General features: G+C 39.6%; 1 protein-coding gene and 1 pseudogene across 1 annotated transcript; both read left to right on the top strand.

Annotated features, from left to right (window-relative positions):
* Window positions 1-3870: 3870 nt before the first annotated feature.
* LOC143575412 (apyrase 2-like) lies at window positions 3871-16842 on the top strand. Its single transcript, XM_077059803.1, has 9 exons — window positions 3871-4161; window positions 5096-5224; window positions 5316-5372; window positions 14706-14798; window positions 14901-15106; window positions 15297-15388; window positions 15472-15687; window positions 15808-15999; window positions 16667-16842. The coding sequence occupies exons 1-9, from the start codon at window positions 3889-3891 to the stop codon at window positions 16780-16782; spliced, it is 1374 nt and encodes a 457-aa protein (XP_076915918.1). The 5' UTR covers window positions 3871-3888; the 3' UTR covers window positions 16783-16842.
* A 4986-nt stretch (window positions 16843-21828) lies between these two features.
* LOC143575418 (apyrase 2-like) lies at window positions 21829-24834 on the top strand (annotated as a pseudogene).
* Window positions 24835-27156: the final 2322 nt, after the last annotated feature.

Below are 27156 nucleotides of genomic sequence, written 5' to 3'. Positions count from 1 at the left end.
TAAGTAAACTGTTACCGAGAGTCTGGTTAGGTCTCTGGTATCCTGAGCTTGGATGGTTAATTTATCCATTGATGGTATCCCCAGGATAAGGTGGTGCATGCATAAGGATGTCATCTCCAACATGCACTTCCGAGGATACCATAGGGGATCCTGACGAGAATATGCCGGCTGGCATGGTTCAGCGAGGCTGCATGTCGATGGACCTTGGCCTCATTGGTCCGGATAACTCCAAGGATACCGAAGGAAAAGCTCCCCAGTATCCTGATTGCTGCTGCGATAGAATCCTTGCTGATTGCGTCCCCAAGGGTATGGGATTCTGAAAGATTGATGATCCTGGAGAATCAAAATTATGGACCCTGCGCATGAGTGGAGTGGCCTCCTGCCCTGGTTTCTTTATGATTCCTTCCATTTCCTTGAATAGATTTGAGTTGGTCTTCTCTTGCTGCTCCATGTACGTTTTGACCTGTTTCATCAAAGCAAAAATATCATTGTTAGAAATGACCGGGTCTACCCGTGTAGAGGATCCCGCGAATGGTGTAAGTTCTCCTTTGGGATGAGTATTTTTCTTCGGTAGTGGTGGAGGTCCTGGTTTGATACTTGAAGCAGTAGTGACCACCGGAGCAAAGACTGAACTGGTTTTTGGTTGTGAGTCCATTGTCAAGGGAATGAAGGTGAGTGAAATAACAAAACGGATTTAATGGATTAAAGCACCGTTAGCCCCACGGTGGGCGCCAAATTGTTTTGGTCAAAAATTAACAACAGTGATTTTGTAACCAATTTAGTGAATCGGGCTAGGTGCTTGTAAAAATAGTATGAACACAGAGATTTGTTGCGAGGAAAAAACTCGTTATCCTTGGGATAACAAGCGAAAAACCCCGGGTGGTGAAAACGATCACCACCGGTTTATTAATAATAAAGGTGATTACAAGTGTGGAGCTCAAACTTGATCATGATTACAAAGGATGCGAGTACTAGTAAGTCCTCGAGTGCTAGAGTGTGTGTTTGATCATTTGTTTAGAGCTCTATTTATAATAAACAAAGTCTAACAACTATTGCCTATAATTTAGGAAACTCTTAGACTAAATCTAATTAGCCGTTAATCTCTTAATCAACACGTTTCCTTTTATGCCACGATCTATCAACTGAAAGTGAGAGTCTTCGGGTGATCAAGCAACGGTCTTTGACCTGGTAAACACAAAAAGTAGCAAATATCGTGTTAGTTACATAATGTAATTAGGATACCAGTTACCTTAGAGGATACCACATCCTGGATTCGTTCTGAATACTGTTTGCTGAGGATACTGAAAATCCGTGCCCTAACAGTATAGGCCTAACTTATTAACATGCGTATGGAGGTAACAGTGTGGCAGCTTTTTGCAGTCTATACGAGCCGTATAGACCTTATACAAGCTGTATAAACCTATACGAGCCGTATAGGGTCTATATGACTCATATAGACAGCATGCAGCTATAGTTTGGCCAGATATTTATAATTATTTTATAGTCTATACGAGCCGTATAGATGGTATACGACCTGTTCATGCCAGATATCAGTGTTTCTTGCTCCAAACGTAATTATTTTATGGCAGTTATATTTCAAAAGCTTAGATAACTCACATGGGCGTCAACCAAAATGGATTGCATGACCACATATGAAAAGTCGTTACCCAAAAACGCTCATATTGTTCGTATACTTTTATGTATATAGTAAAATATTTACTTTTAAATTACAGGTTTCTATTTTGTAAACAACTCAGATGTTATTTTTAATATTTTTTAATTTTAAAAAAATCTATAAAAAAAATACTATACGAGTCGTATAGCCCTATACGAGCAGTATAGGGGCTATACGATGCAAATAAATAAAAACCGGCACTCCTGACCGAAAATGACTTGGCACTACACCTATACGAGTTGTATAGGCCCTACACGACTCGTATAGGCCCTCCTGGTGTGTGAATAACCTCCTTGGTATATGACTAACCTAAGCCTAACCAAATCCCCGTTTTTAGGTCTACTATATCATTTGCAACCATTACCAGCCCAGCACCAAGCATCATAAAAGTCAATAAACGTGATTAATGTGAAATTCAAAAATACTATCAATTATTCTATTTTATTTAACAACTAACAAACAAAGAATTGTCTATGTATTTCGTACGGAAGACCCAATGACAAAAAACCACTGGCAGCTAGCCCAAGCTAGTTGTACGGAGCTCTTAAGCGCATCCAAGTTATCTCCAGTTCCAGGCTGGGCCGGCCATGGCATGGGGCCGAGTGGTTGACGACCATAGTCCTGACTACCCGCTAGGCCTGAATTTTTTTTAAATATTATATGTATTTTAGAAAAACGATATGTATATTTAATGTTTAAACAAAATTACATAACAACTAACTTGGTCTAGTGGCAAAGGGTATGACTCCCAACCAAAAGGTTATGGGTTCTAGTCTCATTTGAGAGATTTTTAAGCCTATTTTTATACATTGGTTTTTTACACAACCCAAATTATAATGAAGGAAGGCAATTTAAAAATTAAATCGTTACCTAACAAAATGTTTTTTTTACTTAAGGCCTAATATATTTTTCCCATTCGGCTCAAATTTTTTTTCATTTCTCGGGAAAACTCACCCGCTAGAAGGCCCAGTAGTGGTAAAACCCGGACATCCTTAGAATCGAACTAAAATTCACTATGGATCCCAGATTTCCTTCATTAAGCCACCCATATCTTTTCAAAATATTATCTATGATAAATGAACATAAGTGTCTATTAAAAAACTCAAACTTTCTATCACTGCATCCTATTGAAAATTAAAGAAGATCAATTATTCTATTATACCTACCGATATATGCATAAATATATCTTGAAAGAAGAAACGAAAGAATAATATAAAATTTCTTGCAAAAATCAATAAACGTGAATTGTGTGAAATTATATTAATTGTATTTCAACGTACAGGATAAAAAAATAAAAATAAAGAAGCATTACGCTGTCCCTTTGTCACTTCACTATTTCGTCCAAACTTTCGTTTTCCTTCTCCAAACGTAAAACCCGATACATTCACTTCGTATATGATTAAATGTATTATTGGTAATTTGGTCCACATTTTTTTTGGAGATCATAGACGGGGCGCTAGCCTACCCATTCATCTTCATTTCCCGAGTATAAAGAGACCATACTTATAAGAAAACTCATCATAGGTGAGAAAACTCCTAGCCCTCTAAAACTCCCTATTTTGTTTTTAGGTTATAAGTAGGCTTGCAATCAATATCTCCTTTTTTTATTATTATTATTATTTTTTTTAACGGAGATGTATTAAAACGGGAGGCAAGAAAAAGAAAGCCACCCAAGAAGACAAAAGTGATACAAGCTACAGATTATATATCAAAATTACACCATCTAACTCCTAATTTAACTGATCTTGCAATCTTGCATCCACCAAGACGTCTCATTTTAAACGAGTCTTTGGGTGCCTCGTATTTGGTCCACAACATCACTAACAGATACCTTTTTTTTTTCTTTTAACTTTTGTAGTATTTTTATAACTTTTGTAGTATTTTTATGCATTTAATGTGTTGTTTGTATTGAATCAGTATTATCAATTATTGTTTTCTGCATTCCATTATTGGATTATGCATGTCCATCCACATGCATATATGTAGAAAGATCTCGAAAAGTATAATAACGATAAAAGAATATAAAACTACCTATAATATAAAAAGGCAATAACACGTGATAAACGTGACATAAAAAATTAGATTTTGTTTCAAATTTTCAAACTAACATGATTAAAAAACAAACGTTAGCTGTCCCTTTGTCAGTTATATTCTGTCGGTCACGGACTTAAATAGAAAACTCCACAGTCCGAAACACTCAGATCCGGTATACAATGCTAAACCATACTGGCTACCGCGGGGTTATTTCGGCACCTCTCCTACTCGTCTCGTTGGTTTTGTTTCAATTGCCTTCTGTTTATTCTCTTAATGATGGCATTTTATCAACCAACCGGAAGCTTTTGGCAACTACCGTGACAAACTCATCATCGAATAAGTATGCCGTGATTTTTGATGCCGGTAGTTCAGGGAGTAGAGTTCATGTATTCTGTTTTGATCAGAATTTGGATCTTGTGCACATTGGCAAAGAACTTGAGTTTTTTGAGAAGGTACTTCACATCACCATTTTGAGCATTATAAGCCAGCCCAATATATCTGCATAGTTGATGTAGAATTTACATAGGGTGTTAGTAGCAGTGCAAATGAGCTAAAGGGCTCGTGAGCTACTCGATATTAGCTTGCAAAAAGCTAGAATCAAGTAGAGCTTAAACAAGCTAGAGCCCAAGCCCAAGCTTGAGCATAAAAATAAGTTTGTTTAACAAAAGAGTCCAAACTTCACTTATTGAGCTCGAACTAACAGTATGAGATTTAAATGAGCATATTGTTTATATAACTATTATTTAATATAATAAATAGTTTTATTATATCAATTACTATTTATAAATTAAATACAAACAATTAAATAATATATACTACGTTATATATTATAGTTATAACTAGAAAATACATAAAAATTAATACAAATGCATATAAATAAATTAATTAATTAATAATAAAGCTTCAGCCTGAAATATTATCCATGTGAAATTTAAATGAGCCTATTGTTTATATAACTATTATTTAATATAATAAATATTTTTATTATATCAATTACTATTTATAAATTAAATACAAACAATTAAATAATATATACTACATTATATATTATAGTTATAACTAGAAAATGCATGCATAAAAATTAATACAAATGCATATAAATAAATAAATTAATAATAAAGCCTCAGCTTGAAATATTATCCATAAGTCAAACTCGAGTTTTAGAAGTGGAGCTCTAAACAAGCCGAACTCGATCTCAAGCTATCATCAGTTAAATGAGCTGAGCTCGAGTCTAAACCGGCCAGTCTGCGTTTGGCTCGACTTATTTACAACCGCTAGGTGTTACACAATCAATGGTTGCTTAATTTTGGTTTGTATATACATTCTATCTTTTTGTTAAGTGGTATAGAGATCTAAGATTTTTCAAATGATACTTCTTTATTGTAGTTGGAACCAGGTTTGAGTTCATATCCAACCGACCCCAAAGCAGCTGCAAATTCTCTTCTTCCTTTATTAGAGAATGCCAAAAAGGTTGTTCCACATAATACGCGCCAAAATACGCCGGTTAAACTCGAGGTTAGTGATTTGAGTGATTCATAAGTAATAACAGTTATATATTTTGCTAAAAGTTTATGATTATATATCTAAATTACACATTTATATGTAGGCAACTGCACGTCTGAGACAGTTGGGAGCTGATGCATCTGAAAAAATTTTACAAGCTGTAAATACAACCCTCTAGTAAATAAAATTGATATTTGAAGAAACACTAATCGACCCCGAGCAGATTACGGATAATCTGGGGGTTAAATAGATGTTTCCCACGAGGGGTTAGGTCCGGCAAAGATGGTTCTTCTGATGACCTGCAAAACAGACACCGTGAGCTTGTCACTGAGAAGGGGGGGTACCTCCTTGTGACCACCCTCCGGCGTGAGAATCAGACTAGATTGCTCTTGAATATAAGTGTATATTAAGAGAAATGACTAGAGCAGATATGATGGTATGAGATGAGATAATGATACCGTTCCAAGGTGTTGGAGTATTTATAGCCGAATGTAGGTTTCCAAGCAGGTACAGCCGGCTGAATAGTATTCATGTTCTGCCAACTGTGGGCTACGCACGTGCCATGCTGGTGGTTGGTGGGTAGGCAGCGGCTGATAGTGACCAGGCTGGCTGTGTACTATTCCTGTTCCACCAACTGCAGGCTATGCACGTCCTCCGACAGGTTGGTGAGTAGGCAGCGGCTGATAGTGACATACAGTACAAGAGCGTGCTACTCGTCATACTGTTGTCAGTGAGCTGTCGTATCTTTGGTCAGATCTTTTGTCCATACCTCGTCAGGTACAGTACAAAAGATCCTCCAGTATCGTACGGACTGGCTCATTTGTGCGGGAGTGTTCCCGGCTTTGTGCGGGAGTGTTCCCGGCTTGCTCACTCCTTCTTCAGGTGACATTACTGAATTATTTAAGAGTTAAGTGCCTTGTGCGTGTAGCCTTGCTGCGCAGGTAGCCTTCCCTGACGGCTTGTATCCGCAGCTGCGGGAACAGGCGGGGTACTTCACCATTGGGAGGCTTTTCCTGCGGGAACAGCTTGCGTACTGCGCGTAAGGACGTCACGTCTCTGAGCATGGTGGGTCCTGCGGATCCAGTTGGTTTCTGCGCAGACGTCCTTCTTCAAGGTGAGTCTTGCGAGTTTAGCCTTTGCGCAGACGTCCCTGTTGAAGGTGAGTCTTGCGGGTTCAACTGCGCAGACGTCCCTCTTTGAGGGGAGTCTTGCGGGTCCAACTGGGCTCTGCTGGGACCTACCTCTTCAAGTCCCCCCAGTCCAATGTTCTTCTCATGAATTGTTAATAAGTGAGGTGAACTTTTGGACTTAAGGAAAGGGTTTTGAAAAGGGTTTAGTTTTAAGGTTTTCCATGGGGATTCTTCCCGCGGAAGTCCTAATGTCACGTGCAGAAATTCCCGACTTTTCTGCTTGATCTTTGGGTATGATGCGGGTAGGTCTGTAACCTCCTCGCAAGTCAGGAGCGTTGAGTTCAACTTGTATAGATTCTCCCTGAGGTTTTGGTAGTTTTGAACATAGTGATCAATTATGTTAAAACAACCAATTCCATCTTGGAGCTTCAAACAATCTAGTTCTCGACGTTCCCGCTATGCGGGGATGTTATTCCCTTTTCCGCAAGCATGGCCCAGAAGATCCTTCTTGGTTTCAATTCCCTGCGGAGTGCTAGGTATGTGAAGGGTTTCGCCTTGACACTGTACCCGCACTCGTCTTATAGTTACTTTATTTCCAAGGTATTCCTGGCTTCAATTCCCTGCGGGTGCTAAGTATGTGAAGGGTTTTGCCTTGACACCGTACCCGCACCCGTCTTATAGTTTCTTGGTTGCCGAGGTATTCTTGGCTTCAATTCCCTGCAGGTGCTAAGTATGTGAAGGGTTTTGCCTTAACACTGTACTCGCACCTGTCTTATAGTTACTTGGTTGCCAAGGTAAGGGGTATAGTCCCGCTTACTTTTGAATCTTTTTGAAATTCGAAGAGTTGGTGAAAGGATAAGAACAGTCCAAACTGTTGAAACGTTGTCCGACGGTTTCTTCTGGCAGTGTCAGGACGTGCAGGAAGTTATGGCGACGTGACAGTATATGGTCATTCCAGACGCTTTTTCAGGCGCGTGGGCACGAGTTTTCGGGCGCGTGGCCGCGAAGTTTACGGCACGCGTCCTGTCAACAGCTGTTACCAGCTTGCTTTTTCCACGTGTCATAGTTTCATTGCACCAGTGTTTTCCTCTCTCTTCCGCATTAAATTCATCGCATTCATTGCGATGAGTATATAAAGGGAGGAGAGGTTGCATCTCAACTCACAGTTTCACCTCTCTTCTTCTTCTAAACGATTTCCGGCGAATACTCTAACTTTTCTGTCGAGCATTCTCCTGAAATCGTTCTTCTTTACATCCAAAACATGTCTTATGTTCATGATCTTGAGGCTACCGCCGAGGAGTCTGACGTGTATGCCGAGAATCCGTCGTCCACGTCGGACAAGGATGACAAGAGTACTGCTGGCGAGTGCCAGTGTGCTCTTCCGGCCGACCTCTATCAGTACGTCGTTAGGAAGTTCATGCTCGAGCCTTTCGAGCCTGAGTTTCTTGCACCTCATCAGACGGTGTACGATGCCCCCAAGGGCAAGATAAGGGTGTACGCTGCATTCTTCGTCTATGGGAATCTCAGGTTCCCATTGACGAAGTTTGTATACCGTGTTCTGGAGAGACACGGTGTGCATCTGACTGAGGTACACCCAATGGCGATCGCCAAGATCCGCCATTTTAGTGGGTGTGTCTCATTCTGGGTGTGGAGCCCCATGTTGACCGCCTGATGACCTTCTATTCCTGGAGGTGCATCCAGGGGTGGTATACCTTGGTCAATCGGATCAAGGGTTTGAAGATCTGTGCTACCGAGCGCAGTCTTCGATCTTGGAAGCGGGAGTTCTTCTATATCTCCGCTCGCGTCCTCCCCATAGCGATGACGTTCAAGAACGGGAGAGCTCTCCCGAACGTTCACGCCTCCAACTACCAGGAGGCGGAATGGTTCTCCAAGGTTTCCCGGATCCAGTCTCCGGTTTACCGCTTTGCGGAGTCCGGGATGGTGATGCTCGGGATGAGCCGGGTGTGGAAGGAGGCGTCACAGATTCCCATCGTCCTCGAATACGGTTTGAACTCTGTCCCTTACGGTATGCTTCATATTATCCGTTAATTTAGGGTTTTTGTTATAACCGTTTTTTCTTTTTGTTTTCAGAGGGAAACGACTTGCAGTCTCTCCTGCAGCCGCGGGAGAGTGATGGTCTCGCTCGGATGGGTACTCGTGCTCTAGATGAGAACGATTTGCTCATCCTTGAGCAAACGGCGGATCGGTTCGTGGAGGTCTACCCGCCGGGCCACCCGATTCTAAGCGCCACGCGGCCAGGTAAGGAGTTGTTTAACCCTCGACCTGTCAATGCTCAAACCTCTGGTGGAATTCCTCTAATCTTGTCATCTTCTGATGAGGAATCCGCAGATGGTCCATTCTTCGTGAGGAAGAAGAAGGCTGCTGGCGGGAAGGGGAAGGCGAATGTTGCCTCCACTGCCGATCCGGTGAATCGGTCTGACTCAGAGACCGAAAGCGAGGAGGTGGCAGGGAACCCTGGTGGTGTTGAGATCACTGCTCCGGAGGGTGAGACGGCTGTCACCTCCAGGCAGCCCAGTACAGCGACGGTGACCGGCGTAAAGAGGCCGGTTCCATCGGGTTTGTCCCCGCCTGTTCGTACCTTCAAGCTCAAGAGGACTCGTATGTACAAACTTCCTTTACATTTAACTTCATATTTTTCCGCCATTATACTTATATATCTTGTCTTCGTGTAGGCGTGGATGCTACCGCATTCCAGGGTGGAGCGGGGAGGAGCACCTCCGGACCCATGATGGTAGGTTTGGTCAACCTACTTGAGGCGATGACCCAGGCAGCTGCGCCTGCTTCAGTTGGTTCAGTTGCTCACTCGGTTGAGGCAACTGCTCCAACTGTGACAACGTCTCCGCCGGTTGTCAGTGCCATATTCACTGATTCTTTCACTGAGCCGGCAGTGAGTTTTTCTGTGGTCTCTTCCGCAGCAACGACCGTGGTTGTGAGTTCACCTCCGGTGAGTTCACCTCCGTTGGTCTCTACCACGGCGGCCTCAGCCATGCCTCCTCCGGCGCCGACGACTACGGCCGGTCCTTCAGGTATGTCCGGGGTTGCGGCGTCTAGCCAATCTCTGCCTCCTTCCCATCTGCCTGACCTCTTGGATGGATATCCGTTAGGTTCGGGTGATGGGTTTGGCGGCTACAGGCCTGTCGTCGACCCTACAGGTGCGTAGGGTTATTTTGGCCTTTTTATATATATTTTTGTTTTTTATCATCTTTTCCTAACTGCTGTTTTTGCAGTGTCGGATTCGAATGAGGTGTTTGTTCCGCGGTGGAACATCCGCCGGGGAACCACCCTTCGGACGGCTGTGGATTGCGTCGAGTGGGCGCGCCACGCCGCCCCAAGTGGGGCGCTGGGGGAAGCAATGTCAAGCTACCAGGAGGGTAGGCTGACAAATGAGCTCCGGATTCTCCTAGCTCGGATGCAGCCGCGCGTCGAGCTGCTTTGTCGTGAAAACGACAAGTTAAAGACAGCTCGTATCCAAGAAGTAGCTCAGGCGCGGGCTGTCCGAGAGGAGAACAGGAGGCTCTCCGCTGTTGCTGCGGAGAAGGAGAAGGCCTTCAAGGCCCTCGAGGTTGAAGTTCAGGCCCGTCTCGAGGCCCGTTCCATGGCTGCCCAAGCTGTTAACGAATAGCTTCGGCTGGCTAAGGAAACTGCACGGAACGCAACTGAGAGGGCCACCAAGGCTGAAGCTGTTGCTGAGCCTCTACGCCTCGAGAATGAGGAACTTAAAGCCAAACTAGAGAGGCTCCAACAGGCTCATGATGCCTTGGCCATGGAAGACGCCAAGAAGCTCCAAGAGATCTTGGACCAGAGGGGCGTGCTTGACCATACTGAGCGTAAGCTAAAGGGCGTCGAAGAGGCTGCGGCTAAAGAAGTGTTGCTTGCCAACCTTAACAAAAGTGAAGCCGAACGCGCCCGTAACCAAGCTCAAGCTGCCCTCCAGGAGGCTCTGGTTACCAAGGAATGGCTTCTACGAGAAGCGTTGTCGCAGGTAAGCTTAGCTTCATAACGTCTTTACGCTTTTCTTTGTACTAAGAAAAGGTTTTGATACTTGTATTTTTTCTTGTAGGTTGTGCATCGGGTTTTCACGGACACATCATATGACGATGCCATGAGCGCAACCCTCAACGCTTCTCATGAGGATGGGGAAAAGGCTGGCTTCCTGCTTGGTCTAGGGTTCGTTGAGAAGGGCATCCCGCCTTCCAACTTCCCTTTATATGATGGGGATACTGAAGCTGCTTATGACCAAGCAGTGAACCAGTATGCTGCCTTTCCGCATCCAGTGGTGGAGAAGGTGAACGAAGTTGCTGCTGCTGATGATGGGTTAACCATTCTCAAGACCTTCCTTGAACCGCCACAGCCAACTGATGGTGCGGGTACAAGTGGGTTTGGAGGGAGTGGTCCTGAAGCTTGAACCTTTAGATCCCTTCCCACTGTTAGGATAGGTTTATGTTTTTGTATAGATTTACACTCTTGTAGGCGGGTAGATACCCGGCCATTCTTGTAACACTTGAATTTTTATGGAATGTAAATCTTTTGTGCGGGTAGGACCGTCACTCTTGCTTTATAAACGTTATACGACATGCTCATGCATATTATAGTTTAATTTGGCACTTGTTTTGCCGCATAAACAATATATGATTCGCTTGTGCATATTTTAGTTTAACTTAGCAATTTCTTAAGTACTTTGGATAAGTTAACCTATCAACGTGGCAGATAATAGGTTAAAGTTTTGCTTCCTCTTTCGTGATTGTGCGGGTAAGACCGTCACTTGCACTTAGTAGGATGGCTAAACTTTACCTATATCTGAACTGCGTGGAGGTTTTCCTCATTTTTTCCTTGAAGATATTTTCTAAGTGTTCTGAATAAGCTAACCGTTCGACGCGCGGTTGTCAATAGGTTAAAGTTCTGTTTCCTCTATCATGATTGTGAGGGTAAGACCGTCACTTTCATTTAGTAGGATGACCAAACTTTACCTATGACTGACCTGCGTGAAGGTTTTCCTCATCTTTTCCTTAGAAATTGTTGCCGTTTTTTGTGTTTATGCGGGTTTTGCCGCCTTCCACACGTAACGACTTCTCTTCACACTTATTTATGCGGTGAAAACCGGCATCAGTGTTTTGAATAATTAACCGTTCGACGCGCGGTTGTCAATAGGTTAGTTCGGTTTCCTCTATCATGATTTGTGCGGGTAGAACCGTCACTTTCATTTAGTGAGATGACCCAACTTTACCTATGACTGACCTGCGTGAAGGTTTGCCGTTTTTTGTGTTTATGCGGGTTTTGCTGCCTTCCACACGCAACGACTTGTTTTCCCACTTATGTATGCGGTGAAGACCGGCATATCAGTGTGGAAAGTTCATTAAGTATAAATGTAAGACCATCAGCGTCAATGTGATAAGGAGAATCATTTCCATTAGAAGTGGCTCTGGGCCTTTTCTTTTACAAGTTTGGAATTGATCTACATGCAGACTGTGTAATTGAGCTCCCTTCCATGTTCTTGGGAGTGTCATCGAGCCTTTCGAGCCGATATCAATTGGTTCGGAATCTCGTTGTTTACACAGTATGTAGTCTCCGACATTGAAGCTGCAGTTTTATTCGTGTTTTCCCCAACTGGGGTTCTACACGCATTAGCCTGCTCAGCGTTCATTACGCCACGAGGTGCGTGAGCGTCCCATCTCTGACAAATGCTTCGACAATGTCCTTCAAGTCTACGCATTCCTCGGTGTTGTGGCCTCTTGTCCTGTGGAAGTCACATAATTTGCTCTGATCAGCGTTGTGACGCTCTCGGATTATTGGAGCCTTTGGCCATGGGAGCCTCTCGGTGTCGAATATCTCGGTGACGCTTTTGGTGAGTGGCGTCCATCTGGAGTTCCGGTTCGACGACTGCATGTTATCCTTTCCGCCTAACCGAGGGTGCGAGCCGGATGAGGTGTCAAAGTTTACCCTTGACTGCCAAATGCCTAGCTTCCTCTTTTTGTTTAATCGGGCGGTAAGGACATTGTTTTCTCTTGTTTTCTGGGTGTAGAGGTTTGTGCTCTGGGGAAGATCTCTACCCAGTTGCTTTTCCGTTTCCGCGAAGCGTTTAGCTGCTGTCATGATGGCATCCCATGTGGATGGCATGCCATCTTTACCCGTTAAGGTGCGGATGAGCTCTGGGTCTTTTGTGCCCTGGATGAAAGCAGCGCGAACAAGATCTTCGCTAATATTACCCAGACTTAGCTTCTTTGAGTTGAAGCGAGTGATGAAGTCTAGCAAAGATTCATCTTCCTCTCGAATGCAATTGAGGATTGTCCATTGCTCTTCGGTATACTTTCTTTGTTGGCTGAAGTGTTGGCTAAACTTCTGTTGGAAGTCTGCCCAATCATAGATGTGGTGGACCGGTAGACGGTCAAACCACGCTCTAGCTGCTCCAGCCAACGTCATCTGGAACATATAACACCACGTGGGTTCCGTCCAGTTGCTGACGGTTGCCCCCGCTATGAATCTGTTTAAATGATCGTCTGGGTCGGATATACCATCATAGGTGCCGATGTTGGACATCTGTTTGGCACTTCTTGGGGCGATTGATTCCGCAATGTCCCTTGCAAACTTGGAGGTTCCCGCATTTGCAGCGGTTGGTCAGAAGGTTTTAGAGAAGTCTCGTGGGTTTCCACCCGTGTTTTTTGGTTTGAAGGTTTCTCCAAAATTCCTTCTTGGTTGGAAGTCCGTTTCCTTACGCTTCCCTTTCGCCTTATGGCGAGGGTTTACGTCGGTGTCGGATTCCTCCGAATCATCGTCCAAGTACTCGCACTCATTGCTCATGTTGAGCTGTTGTCGAGTGCTTCCGAATTCGTCAGCCTGTTGGAGTGAACGTAAGCGTTCATCCAATTCAGCTTGGAATTCCCTTTGACGTTTTTCCGCCCACGCTTTAACTTGTTCGAGTTTTTGGCGGGGGAGCCTCGTCTGTTGTCTCTCCAACTGGGTATTGGTGAATCCCAGTGAAGGATTGTTTACTGCACTTGCCTCGGCTCGGGTAACCGGGGTAGTGTTCGTAAAATTTACTGCACTTGCCCCGGCTTGGGTAATCGGGGTAGTGTTCGTAAAATGTGTGTATTCGCTTTGTTCCCCCCAGTAGCTGGGGTTGTGGTTACCGGGGTTTCTTGGTTACTCCCTGGCCTGGGGACCGGAGTAACGTTAACCATCTTTTCGGAGGTTTTGAAAAAAACTGAGAATTAGTTCTAGCTTTTATGCACGGATGGCGCCAATGAAGAAACATTAATCGACCCCGGGGAGATTACGGATAATCTGGGGGTTAAATAGATGTTTCCCACGAGGGGTTAGGTCCGGCAAAGATGGTTCTTCTGATGACCTGCAAAACAGACACCGTGAGCTTGTCACTGAGAAGGGGGGGTACCTCCTTGTGACCACCCTCTGGCGTGAGAATCAGACTAGATTGCTCTTGAATATAAGTGTATATTAAGAGAAATGACTAGAGCAGATATGATGGTATGAGATGAGATAATGATACCGTTCCAAGGTGTTGGAGTATTTATAGCCGAATGTAGGTTTCCAAGCAGGTACAGCCGGCTGAATAGTAGTCCTGTTCTGCCAACTGTGGGCTACGCACGTGCTATGCTGGTGGTTGGTGGGTAGGCAGCGGCTGATAGTGACCAGGCTGGCTGTGTACTATTCCTGTTCCACCAACTGCAGGCTATGCACGTCCTCCGACAGGTTGGTGAGTAGGCAGCGGCTGATAGTGACATACAGTACAAGAGCGTGCTGCTCGTCATACTGTTGTCAGTGAGCTGTCGTATCTTTGGTCAGATCTTTTGTCCATATCTCGTCAGGTACAGTACAAAAGATCCTCCAGTATCGTACGGACTGGCTCATTTGTGCGGGAGTGTTCCCGGCTTTGTGCGGGAGTGTTCCCGGCTTGCTCACTCCTTCTTCAGGTGACATTACTGAATTATTTAAGAGTTAAGTGCCTTGTGCGTGTAGCCTTGCTGCGCAGGTAGCCTTCCCTGACGGCTTGTATCTGCAGCTGCGGGAACAGGCGGGGTACTTCACCATTGGGAGGCTTTTCCTGCGGGAACAGCTTGCGTACTGCGCGTAAGGACGTCACGTCTCTGAGCATGGTGGGTCCTGCGGATCCAGTTGGTTTCTGCGCAGACGTCCCTCTTCAAGGTGAGTCTTGCGAGTTTAGCCTTTGCGCAGACGTCCCTGTTGAAGGTGAGTCTTGCGGGTTCAACTGCGCAGACGTCCCTCTTTGAGGTGAGTCTTGCGAGTCCAACTGGGCTCTGCTGGGACCTACCTTTTCAATATTTATTTTGTATTACATTGAATTAGGATTTATGTTTATATAAATATAGGTGAGAGATCTCCTGAAAGCTAACAGTGGCTTCAAGACAAATGATGATTGGGTAACTGTTTTGGATGGAAGTCAAGAAGGTTCTTACCAATGGGTAAGCTACTCATTTACATATGTTTGTTCTACACTCAAAAAACATATAAAATTTTTAAGAAAAATATATATTAAAAACCTTTGTTTTTATGCCTACATGCAGGTGACCATGAATTATCTGTTAAAACAACTAGGCAAGAAATATTCAGAGACTGTTGGGATAGTTGATCTTGGTGGTGGATCAGTACAAATGGCATATGCTATTTCAGAAGCAAATGCAGCCAAGGCTCCAAAGACAACAAAAGATGGAGATATTTATGTAAAAGAATTGTTTCTCATGGGAACCAAATATTACCTTTATGTTCACAGGTTTGCCTCCATGTGTAACTTACAAAATGCAATATATATAGTATTTTTAATAATTACTACAATGTATATGGATATCTTGATGATTTGATGTGCATTTTGGGACTCTAATGACTTTGTTTCAGGTTTGCTTCTTAGTTTAGTCATGTTGATTTGCTCTACTTTTGACATATTGTTATTACTATTTTCGCAGTTATTTGAACTATGGATTATTAGCAGCTCGAGCTAAGATCCTCAATGTTACAAAAGACGCTAACAACCCATGCATCTTGGCTGGTTATAATGGTTAGCATTAATGTCATTTAACCTACAAATGAGAATCTTAAGTTCTAAAATAGCTATGTTATTTGTTTACTTATGTCTTTTAGGGGTTTATACATATGGAGGAGTTGATTACAAAGCTTCAGCACTTTCTTCTGGTTCACACATGAAGAAGTGCAGGAAACAAGCAATAGAAGCTCTAAAAGCAGATGGATCCACTTGCACACACAAGAACTGCACTTTTGGTGGTATATGGAATGGAGGTGGTGGTGATGGTCAAGACCATCTATTTGTGGGCTCTTTCTTCTACGATCGAGCTGAAGAAGTATTACTATTAATATTACTACTGCTGCTGCTGTTACGATTACTATTATTGTTAAAAGTTAAAGCACGTCCTTCAGAAACTAAGATGATTGTCCCTAATTATGCTTTTTTAACTATACAAGCCGCTTTTATCAATGCAAGTGAACCGGTTGCCAAAGTTCGTCCGCGAGACTTCAAGTTGGCGGCCAAAAGAGCTTGTAAAACCAAACTTAAAGATGCCGGATCTGCATATCCTGCAGCGGACACCCCTAACCTACCCTATATATGCATGGATCTTGTCTACCAATACACTTTGCTTGTAGATGGCTTTGGTAAGTTGTACCTTCCCCCCTATTTGGCAAAACGGTTAAAATCGATCATCTTTTAATACAAGTCAAAAGAGTAGTTGACTTGCTTTTTTTATTAACCTTTTTTAAAAGTTATATAAATAATAATAATGAATTTGTTAATTATGATTACAATTCAAAATTATTACAGTAATAACATATAACTTTAGGAAAATCCTTTAGGAGAACTCACATTCCTTTCTTTATCTCTATCTATATAATTTAGCTGAAATACAAATTTCTTTAAATTTTTTAAAATATATCACATCTCATTCTCTCTTTCTATACACTAATTTTATTTTATTTTTCTTTTTTATACACACTTACACAATTATATAGAATAATGAACAGTTACCCTTCAAATATAAATAGTTACTATATTACTATTTACTATATCTTGGAGTATGAAAAAAAAGATGTGGAAGCTAAATAAGTGAAAAACTATAGTTTCATTCATATTTTAGAGATGAAGACTGATATAGAGTATGAGATATGATAGGTTACATGTATTCATTGAGTGACTTGATTTGGAGTATTTATATATGAATATAAAGAGGTGGATGTATGAATAAAGGGGTGGAGACTATGATACATAATATTAGTAAAGACATTAACTACATAATTTTTTTATATTTTTGTGTTGTTTGAACAGGCCGGGAACCCTGGAAACCTATTACACTCGCGGTTCGAATAAAGTACCAAGATGCATTGGTTGAAGCTGCATGGCCATTAGGCAGTGCAATTGAAGCAGTTTCGGTAGCTGGCTAACCACCACCACATAATGGTTGTTATTTTCTAATTTTTAATCCGAATGTTTCATTTGTATTGACGTGTTTTATTTAATCCGAATGTAAAATAAAACACCATTAGTGTGTTGGCTTCGTGGTTATGTTTTAACCAAGTTTCGGTTTCGATATCCGAAATTTTGGATTACAAAATAATATGATGATCACTTTTAGATTACGAACACCCTCAAAATACCAAGTGGTCGATCTTTATTGACACCCCCGATAGTTTAACCTTGTTTACACGTTTCAAACCATACCATTCATAACATATACCTGAACAAATTTAGTAGTCGATAGACATGGTAGAAAAACTGAAACTGCCTTTAATACAAATGATATAACCAGTGGCGGACCCAAGAAACTCACAAGGGTTTCGGGAATTTTTTGGGTCGGTACTACTCAGTTGACTATCGCTATATAATTTTTTCTCTCAATCTGATTCAGCGATTCACATTAGGTAATCCATGTGTGTGTGTGTGTCTGGTTTGACCACTTCGGTTTTTGGCCGAACCATGTCGGGTCATACTGGCAAAAAGATAATCGAACAAAATATCGTAATTAGAATATATGTGTGTGTGTGTAAAGTTGTTTTACACGTGTTTTCATTTTTTAAAATCCAACCACGACATCATCGTTTAACACTCGTAAGCAAGTATTTTTCAATGAAAAAAATAAAATTATCGTTTAAATTCTCATTAGCCATTTTTAAGCATTTAATCTAAAATATTTAACTTACATAGTAACGTGAATCATGTCAAATTGTTTTTAAAAATACTTGCAATTGCTTAAATGAAAACAAAATTACATTGATCAAAGTATAAAGCTGAAGCCTGGATGACTGTCAATTGGAGTTTGGACAATTGGACGGACACGCGATTTTGTCGTTCAATGATTCTGATTCCAAACGGGCAGAGGACAGCGGTCGTCGATTACTCACTTCAATTAATTTGGACCCACTTTTTTTTTTATTTATGTTAAATATAGATTGGGTTAAGGGTTTTAGACTTACGCATAAAAATTGGTATAGATTTATTGGGTAGTTGAGCTTAAATTTGTATTAAAATTGTTTCTCCTAAACTCAAATTTTATTGAATAAATTAGTTATATACATTTATATAATTATAAATATAAATATGTAAATTAGTTTTTGTTAGGGTTAGTCTCGAAATTTCATAGGGGCCATTCACTTGTTCTCGAAATTACACAAAGGTCGTTCTCGAAATTCCATACGGGTCAGTACCAAAATTACACAGAAGTCAATCGAAATTTTTTAACACATATATACTACTAAAAAAATTTCATAGGGGACGGCCAACCCCTACCCATATAGTAGGCACACCCCTGGATATAACCCACAAGCTCGGGTAGATATACTAATGAAGATTGAAAATATAATTCGACTCGAATAAATTATTTATTAAGAAAAAAAAACCTTTCTTGTGATCTAAGTCATTAGCTCAACTTATTTATCAAGTAAAAGAGTCCTTGTAGCCCAAATCGTATATATGCTCGATTTAGTCACTTGCACCAATCCATCATGAGCTCCATGGATCAGCCCAAATCCAAATTACGGGCTAGCATAGATAGATATTTGAATGCTTTCAAAATGTTTACAAAGATATGTAACGAGCAATAAATGGATATTGATGACAGTAGTTGGATATATGCAGACCAAGGAAAGTATTTGCATGAGGAATAATGGTTAGCATTTCCAAGGATCAACTAAAAAACCTAGAAAAAGAGAGAAAAAGGCATGAGGTCCTCATTAAATCGGTGGAGACAACGTCAAACAACCAACATTTGTTCATATATGCAGACCAAGGAAAGTATTTGCATGATGAATAATGGAGGCCTTAAGACATCCATCAAATTCCCTACAATTCAATATACGCTATCTTTTCTCTGTTATTCTCAGTGACGGATTCAGAAAATTTTCTTGCAGGGGTTGGAACACTTTTGGGTTAGTACTCAGTTGCTTATCGCTATAAAAATTTTTCTTCGGTTCGGTTCGGCTTTAGTGGTCGGGTCAAATCCGTATATAATTTCTTTTTTTGATCCGCTTTGGTCGTTTAAGTCGGGCTGGGTCATATAAAAAAAAGATAATCACACAACATATCATATTACTATATAACCAAAAAAAATACATGATACGTCATTAGTTATGCATGATTAAAATACAATAAATTTATAGTTGTTTTCTAAGAGTTTTTATTTTTTGGTATCTAATCAAAACATCATTCGTTCGATATTCATATATTAAAAAAATATAAAAGCAAAACAAATGCTATTAAAAGTTAAAAAGTTAATTAATCATATACAAAATATATGGGCAAGTAATTTTGGGAAAAAAAACATATGGATTTTTATTATATATTAGGTTATAAGTAAACTAACTCAGAAATAAATAAATGTTTTGTTGACATTATCTTTATTTTCGCATTTCCTATTAAATTTTGGTAAAATAATGGGCTGTGAAAGAGAGTTAATAAAGGGTCATTACATCTTTAAAATGTTAAATTAGGTCATTTTCTTTCTTTTCTTCTTTAACTTCAAGTCTTCAACATGAGAATACTTCTTTACGCCGGCTGCCGGAAAATATGGTTGGTTTACTCTTTTCTTTTCATCTCAAGTTCTCTCTCTTTGGTGGTCGTTCTCAAATCCACAGGGGTTGGTGTCAAAATTTCGTAGGGGTCGACCGGAATTTAACACATATATACCACTAAAAAAAATTTTCTCGCAGGGTCGACCGACCCCGCTACCACCAAAGTACCTCCGCCACTGGTTATTCTCTCAAAAGACCTGAGCTTAATCTCACAATTGAGGTTGATCGTAGGAAACTCCCTTATACAGTGTGACTAAAAGTATGTTAGATCTTAGCAGGTTTTAAACCAGACAAGGAACCATTCTCTCATATAATCCCGTACAATCCCCTTCAACACTTGTTTGTTGTGGTAGCAAATACACTCAAGCAACCTGCAAGCATAATACGGTAAACTTTCCTTAACGCCCCTATGAAACCAACATGTTACGAATACAACCATCATGACATTTGCATAATTATGATTAATTGTTGATTCTAACGTAACTATGGTAAAATTTATATGAAAGGGATGCATGGTTTTATTATCAATTGAGAAAGGAACTACAATTCCATATCTATGTATACTTTCTCCATATTTGAGTTTAAAATAGTTATGTTTCACTTTCAACATTATTTTGCTTCTCATTACAACTAGCTAGCTCTTAAATTTCTGTAAAAGTATGTGTGGTCATTGGGTCATTGTTTAGTACACTATATATTAAAGGAAAACGACGGCAACACTATAGCAATCTACAGCGCTACAGTAGAGTATGTACATTACATATCTAATCATTTACTTTAAAATTCGTTTTGGTCCCTGAATGTGTTTTAGTTTGTACATATTTAGTCATTTACTTTAAAAAGGTTTCGTTTTGGTCGCTGAATGAGTGAATGTGTTTTAGTTTGTGTACAACATAGGCTCCCCTTTCTAACTACCGTAGTCGGATGCCAACCATGAAGCATATAGTACAACATGCTATTGCATTGCTTTTGTTATTGTTATTTTTTTTGTTTAATTCGATTTATATACGGGGTAAATATAATTTAATTTGAGATATTTAACAAATTGTAGGTTAATTGGTCTGGAAAAGCTGCGCGCTTGATGTATAGGTAGTTTGAGTTTCTAGGGAATTTACAAAACTGTGTTTGGTTCATGTTTTTTTTTTGTTCTTGCGGTTTTTTTCTTTTATTTTTCTTAACTAAGTTTCCGTTTCTTTTATTGTGTCTGTTCACGTTGCGCTTATAGCTTTAACGGTTTCGTCAAAGACGCTAAGTATTTCGTGATTTAATGCCAATTTTTTTACCTTTGTTTTTCCATGAACTAACCACCACAACACAAGAATCTTAAAATTCAGCCCCATTGTGTGGTTTATTGTGTAGCACGCGTGGGAAATACCTAGTTCGGATTATTCGAACTAAAAAAGTTGAAAACTGAAAACATCGAATTCGGGTTATTCCGGCCTCTTTAGATCCGGATTCTCAAATTCAAATTCAATTCCAAAACCGAATTGAGAATTTAGTTCGGAAAATCTGATTCAAATTTATGATTTTCAACTCATATTCATATAGTTAATGCTAAAAATCGTTTCTAATGCTCCAAAAAACACTCATAATCATTTCAAAAAAAAAACTCATATATCAATATCACATTTTCTGTCCTTCTCACAGAACCTTGATCATAGTTACCGAATTCGCCGGAAGACCCGCGAATTGCGAATTGGTTCGCAATGAACCCAAACAAAATTCACTGCGCTCCGGTACGCTATGTCAATTTCTGATAGTAGTGCTGCTATTTTTGCCGGAAAGGAGGAAATTGGAAGCGACGGCGGCAATCTGAAGTTAAGAACGTTGGTGGTTTTGTTATAGGTTTTAAAAAGTTTGGTTAATTTGACATTTATTCCCCCTTAAGCTTTCACCAGCTTACATTTAGTCCCTAAACTTTATAAATGTTTACATAAAAACAATAAAAGTAGTAACATTAGTTTGTGTTTGTTAACAATTAACTCCCTCTATTTTCACTGTTTATATTTCATTCTTAAAACCTATAAGTTTATACAAAATTAACATGATATATATACAATTATATATAAATTATAAATAGTTATTTTTTAATTTGGGCATATCGAACCGAACTACATGGTACACTTAACCGGTTTGTACCGAAATGAGCCTACCCCTCCTTACCGAATACGTTACATTTAGTGAATTGCGTACCCGAACTGCGAACCCGTACCGGAGCGAACCGCGAATTAGGTAACCATGACCTTGATCACACCGTTAAATGGTAGCTACTAGCTATTGTCTTTTTGCATGTCACGATGTTCCCTGGTGCATTCAAATTCAATGGAAACCGTCAACTTCTTCCTCTTTGTCCTCCTTCATAAGGACAAAGGGAAGATAATTCAGCAGCTGCAGCCAGAAACATTGGCATATCAATTCCACAAAATGATGAAACACGATAGTCAACCGCAGAACGAGTCCCTCTCCAGGAAAATCCATCGCTACCGCGGTGTTATTTTGATCTTTTCAATACCTATGCTACTTATTTCATTTGTGTTGTTTATGATGACTTCTGCGCGTTCTCCAAACGATGGTGTTTTATCAACCCGCCACCGCAGGCTATCGACAAATAATGTCCTGCAGAATAGGTATGCCGTGATTTTTGATGCGGGTAGTTCACGGAGTAGAGTTCAAGTGTTCAGTTTTGATCGGAATTTGGATCTTGTACACACTGGCATAGGACTTTATGTTTTAATGCAGGTACTTCACGCCCTGGTTTCTGATTTGTTGAGTTTTTTTTTTTTTTTTTTAAATTTATTTCATGTCTATCAACAGATAGTTTACGTGTAAAAGGTTTCATTTAACACCCAAATCATCTCGAGTAGACCTTGTTGTTGTGAGAATTCTTAAATCAAGAGTTGTAGGAAGGGATTTATGTCATCACAGACAAAGGACGCAGAGCGGAAATAATAATAATAATAATATCATAGAATAAGTCTCGAAAAGATATTGATATAAAAACTGAATGTCTAAACCAATATAAAAGTAGACATTTTATAGGGATCTTCTATATTGAAAGGCTTTCTAAATTTTTTAAATTATAAGACATAAATAGACACGGACATCATGTTGATGTGTGATTTACGCGTTTTAGGTTAAAAGGGAAAGTACTAAAGATTGACCGAATTGGGGTGAACTTAATTGACGAAATCAGAGCTTTAAATCTAAGAATCGGGGTTTAATAATTGGGTCAAACCACCTTCATTTGCCACATGATCCTGCTTGTCGAGATTTATTTGTAATTCCAGCTATTGGCCATATTAAGCATGTGCAAAGTTCGGGCCGTTTTTGCTAAGTTTTCCCTTGTCCTGCTTGCACTAATAAGAGTCATAAAAGTCCGCCTTCCAACTCTTGGATTAGCTCCTCATTTCCAAAGCACGCTTAAACTGCAATTTTCTCTCATATCCATCGCGCGAATGATATTTGAGGTCGAGCATTTATTGGTATGCACATTCGATGTAGGATTTGCCTAGGGTGTTGCACAATATATATTTTCTTTCACCTGTTATTAGCATCCAAACTTTCTGTTTGATGAGATATTAAGATTTTTCAAATGATGCATTCATGTTGTAGGTGAAACCAGGGTTAAGTGCATATGCAGCCAACCCAAAAGCGGCTGCATATTCCCTTGTGCCTCTATTAAAGCAAGCCGAAAATGTTGTTATATATGCACCATAACACACCAGTTAAAGTCGGGGTTAGTGATTTATATGGCTAATAAGTTTGCTAGTGCTTTTGGATTATATATCTAAATTATACATCTATATGTAGGTAACGGTTGGTTTGAGTCAATTGGGAGACAATGTATCTGAAAGAATTATGCAATCTGTAAATACAATCCTCTTGCAAATAAAATTGGTATTTATTCGGTATTACTTTCAATTTGGATTTATGCTTAGGTGAAAGATTTTCTAAAAGTTAGGAGCAGCCTCAAGACAAATGATGATTGGATAACTATTTTGGATGGAAGCCAAGAAGGTTCATACCTATGGGTAAGTTGCGTATGTTACATGTTATTATATCATATTAGTGTTTCGTATATTAAAAAAATTTAATGGCTACAGGTGGCCATAAATTATCTGTTAAAAAATATAGGCAAGGATTATTCGGACACTGTTGGGGTAGTTGATCTTGGTGGTGGATCGGTACAAATGGCATATGCTATTTCAGAAGCAGATGCGGCCAAGGCACCGACGGTAGCACAAGGGGAGGATCCTTATGTGAAAGAAATGTTTCTCATGGGAACCAAATATTACCTTTATGCTCACAGGTTTGCCTTCAGATGCATATAAAAAAATACCGAAAGAAAAAGTTAAAATGTAGTATTATTAATTATTACAATAACAATTTGGATATGTATGTTTTTGCATCCGGTCATGTTGATTTGCTCATGAGCGTTTGACGTTTAATATTTATCATTGCAGTTTTTGAACTATGGATTATTTGCAGCTCGAGCTAAGATCCTTGGTGTTGCAGAAGAGGCTGACAACCCATGCATCTTGGCTGGTTATAATGGTTAGCACTAATGCCAGTTAAACTTCGGTCATTCTGTATTTGATTAATAGTTATAGTGTCTTGTCTTTTAGGGGTTTATAGATATGGAGGAACTAAATACAAAGTTTCAGCACCTACTTCTGGTTCAAACATGAACAAGTGCAAGGCAGAAGTATTAAAAGCTCTAAAAGTAAATGACTCAACTTGCACACACATGAAATGCGCTTTTGGTGGTGTATGGAATGGTGGTGGCGGTGATGGTCGAAAGCATCTATTTGCGGCTTCTTTTTTCTTCTATCAAGCTGCTGAGGTATTATTATTACTATTACTATTATTAAAACACACCTTTAAGTTTTCAAAAATTAGTGACGTTCTATAACTATGCTTTCTTACATACGTAGGTCGGCTTTATTAATGCAAGTAATCCTGCTGCCAATGTTCGTCCACAAGATTTCCAGGTGGTGGCCCAACGTGCTTGTCAAACGACGCTTCAAGATGCCAAATCTACATATCCTCATACGCACCACGCTAACCTTCCCTATTTATGCATGGATCTTGTGTATCAATACACTTTGCTTGTAGATGGCTTTGGTAAGTTGTACCTTCTACTCTATTCGGGCTAACAGGTCAAAAGGAGTTCAAAGAGAAATTTTAAACAAGGCATTTTGTAAATAGAGGCCAAAAGGGGTTGAAATTGTGACATGCAATATTAATAAAAATGGCCAAAGAGGGGTATTATTTTCTTTTCTTTTTTGTTGTTTGAACAGGCCTGCAACCCCAAAAAGATATTACACTTGTGAAACAGATTAGTATCAAGATTCATTAGTTGAAGTTTCGTGGCCCTTAGGCAGTGCAGTTGAAGCCGTGCCATTAGACAATGTAATTGAAGCCGAGTGAGACATGAAGTAGGTTTCATTTGTATCGACGTGTGCTACTTGATTTTAATGTAAACCAAAGCATCGCTTGTACTACGGTTTTGACTAAGTTTCGGTTTACGTATTATACCTATGACACCTGATAAAAGGCGTTGACCTTCTTTGGATGTTCCTAATGATACCACACAAATCTTTGCAACCACGAAACCATGACTTTGAACTTATTTGAAAACATGGTCGTCTTATTTTTTATAACTAGTACTGAGATCAATTATTAAAAAATTTACGGTCTTTGATAATTATGGTATTAGATGACACCCAATCAGCTACCCGAAATCCATCTCATATTGATTTATGTGCTACATATTTCAACAAACTACATAATCTTTAAAAAATATATATAACAAATAGTACTTGAAAGTAATTAAAAACTTAAACAGGTTTAAAAATGAAATTGTTAATAATACTACACTTCCCAATCGCTTTTTTGAGTAAGTATGAGATTTGGATTCCTCAAGGGTAAGTTTTAAGCAAATAAGTTTATATAATGAGGTATGAGGATCATCCATGCCTACGAACTAACATATAATGAGCAATCGGCTACCTAACTGGTGTGACACTATAAAATTTTACAATGCCTTGTGAGAAATCATGAACCAAGTACATCAAAGACATCATCATACATTTTTACATCAAGATTTCAGAAGTCAAACATAACATAATCCTAAAAACAATATCAGCAGTACCACACTAGCAATCTTCGCATGAACTTAAGCCAATCAACCCTTACCAAGTGGAAACTGAGATAACACCATAGGACTTTTAACTTGATTTTGACGATTTAACTCTACTGTTTGTCGTGTATACCAAAAAGACCGTTTAACCATTATATTTCGTTTTTATATACACATTTTGTAATTATGTATCCACATTATATTTATATGTGACTGACTTTATGATTAAATTTCTATTGAAGTACTAAGGTCATGGGTTATACATCCACGCTCCTTAACTCTATGTAAGCACAACATCACCTACTTTACCCCATTTCACTCCACCTCAATCTAAGGAAACTGTTTAACCCCCTTTACCTCTCTTACTTAAATGAAAAATTGATTTTTAAACAACTGTTTGTAGAGGATTTTAAAGCCCATTAACATTTTAGTCCGTCTTTCATTTAACACACCTTTACCCATGAATTGTGGGGTATGCCTCTTGTCTTTGTCAACTCAACTTTTACGCCCTAAACATTAAGATATGCCCTGGACTTAATAGAATAAAAATATTGTAACGTATAATGCACATATTACGTAGATTACCTGAAATCAATGTTTTAAAAACCGCTTTTTTACTCATACCGGATTGGGCTGAAAAATGGTACAACCGTTTGAACCGGTTGTGCCGGAATGTTCAACCGTGTTATGTAGTTTACCTTGTAATTTGATATAATTACAGCTTCAACTCAAAAATAATCCAAAAACATATGATTCCATATAAAATATAATTCAATAGTTAATCCATAATTAAAAAATAATACCACACTACTTGTTTTTTTAAAAAATAATCCAAAAGTATACTCGTATCTAGGGGTGTTCACGGTTCGGTTCGAAACCGTGAACCCGCCCAAACCGGTCATCGGTTCGGTTTAACGGTTGGTTTTTTGTTCAAGTTTCGGTCGGTCGGTTTCAATAATTTCAAACCGGAGCGAACGGTTTGGTTTACGGTTTATATAAAAAACGAACCATACAAAACCAAACCGGACCGTAAAATATAATTATATATTTTTTAAAAATATTTTATGTTATATATATATAATATCAATAATTGTGTTAAATATGAATTGATAGTGCAAATGAATATATAACATGCATATTAAACTATTAACTAAATACTAACTGAAAAATGGTTGAGCTCAAATTCCAAACGCAGTAGCAAGTTGCAGTGAATCGGCCTTTAAATTTTCTTCATTAAAGTATTAAACCTTAAATCAAGATATACTTTATGATCTCAGACTCAAGCCGCTTATTCCGATGTATTTTCAATTTCTTGACGAATTGTGTTTAAACATGATCATGGGCGAATTGTATTTATATATGTTAAACATTTTCAAATTATTCGCGTCTCAAACCGCGAAACCAAACCGGAAGCGAACCGTAATGAACGGTTTTGTTCGGTTTGGTTTAAAAGTTCAACGGTTTGGTTTTGGTTTACAAGAATCAAAAACCGTTACCAATGGTTCGGTTCACGGTTTGACCCAAAAACCGCGAAAACCGGACCGTGAACACCCCTACTCGTATCAATGTTAATCGCTAGGTTAAAAGTAATTTTTAAATATTATAGGCCA

Source organism: Bidens hawaiensis, unplaced genomic scaffold (assembly GCF_021521415.1).
Source record: "Bidens hawaiensis isolate Kalapana, Puna unplaced genomic scaffold, B.hawaiensis_p1.1 tig00027376_1, whole genome shotgun sequence".
Taxonomy (NCBI): domain Eukaryota; kingdom Viridiplantae; phylum Streptophyta; class Magnoliopsida; order Asterales; family Asteraceae; genus Bidens; species Bidens hawaiensis.
This window is presented reverse-complemented; position numbering and strand designations above follow the sequence as displayed.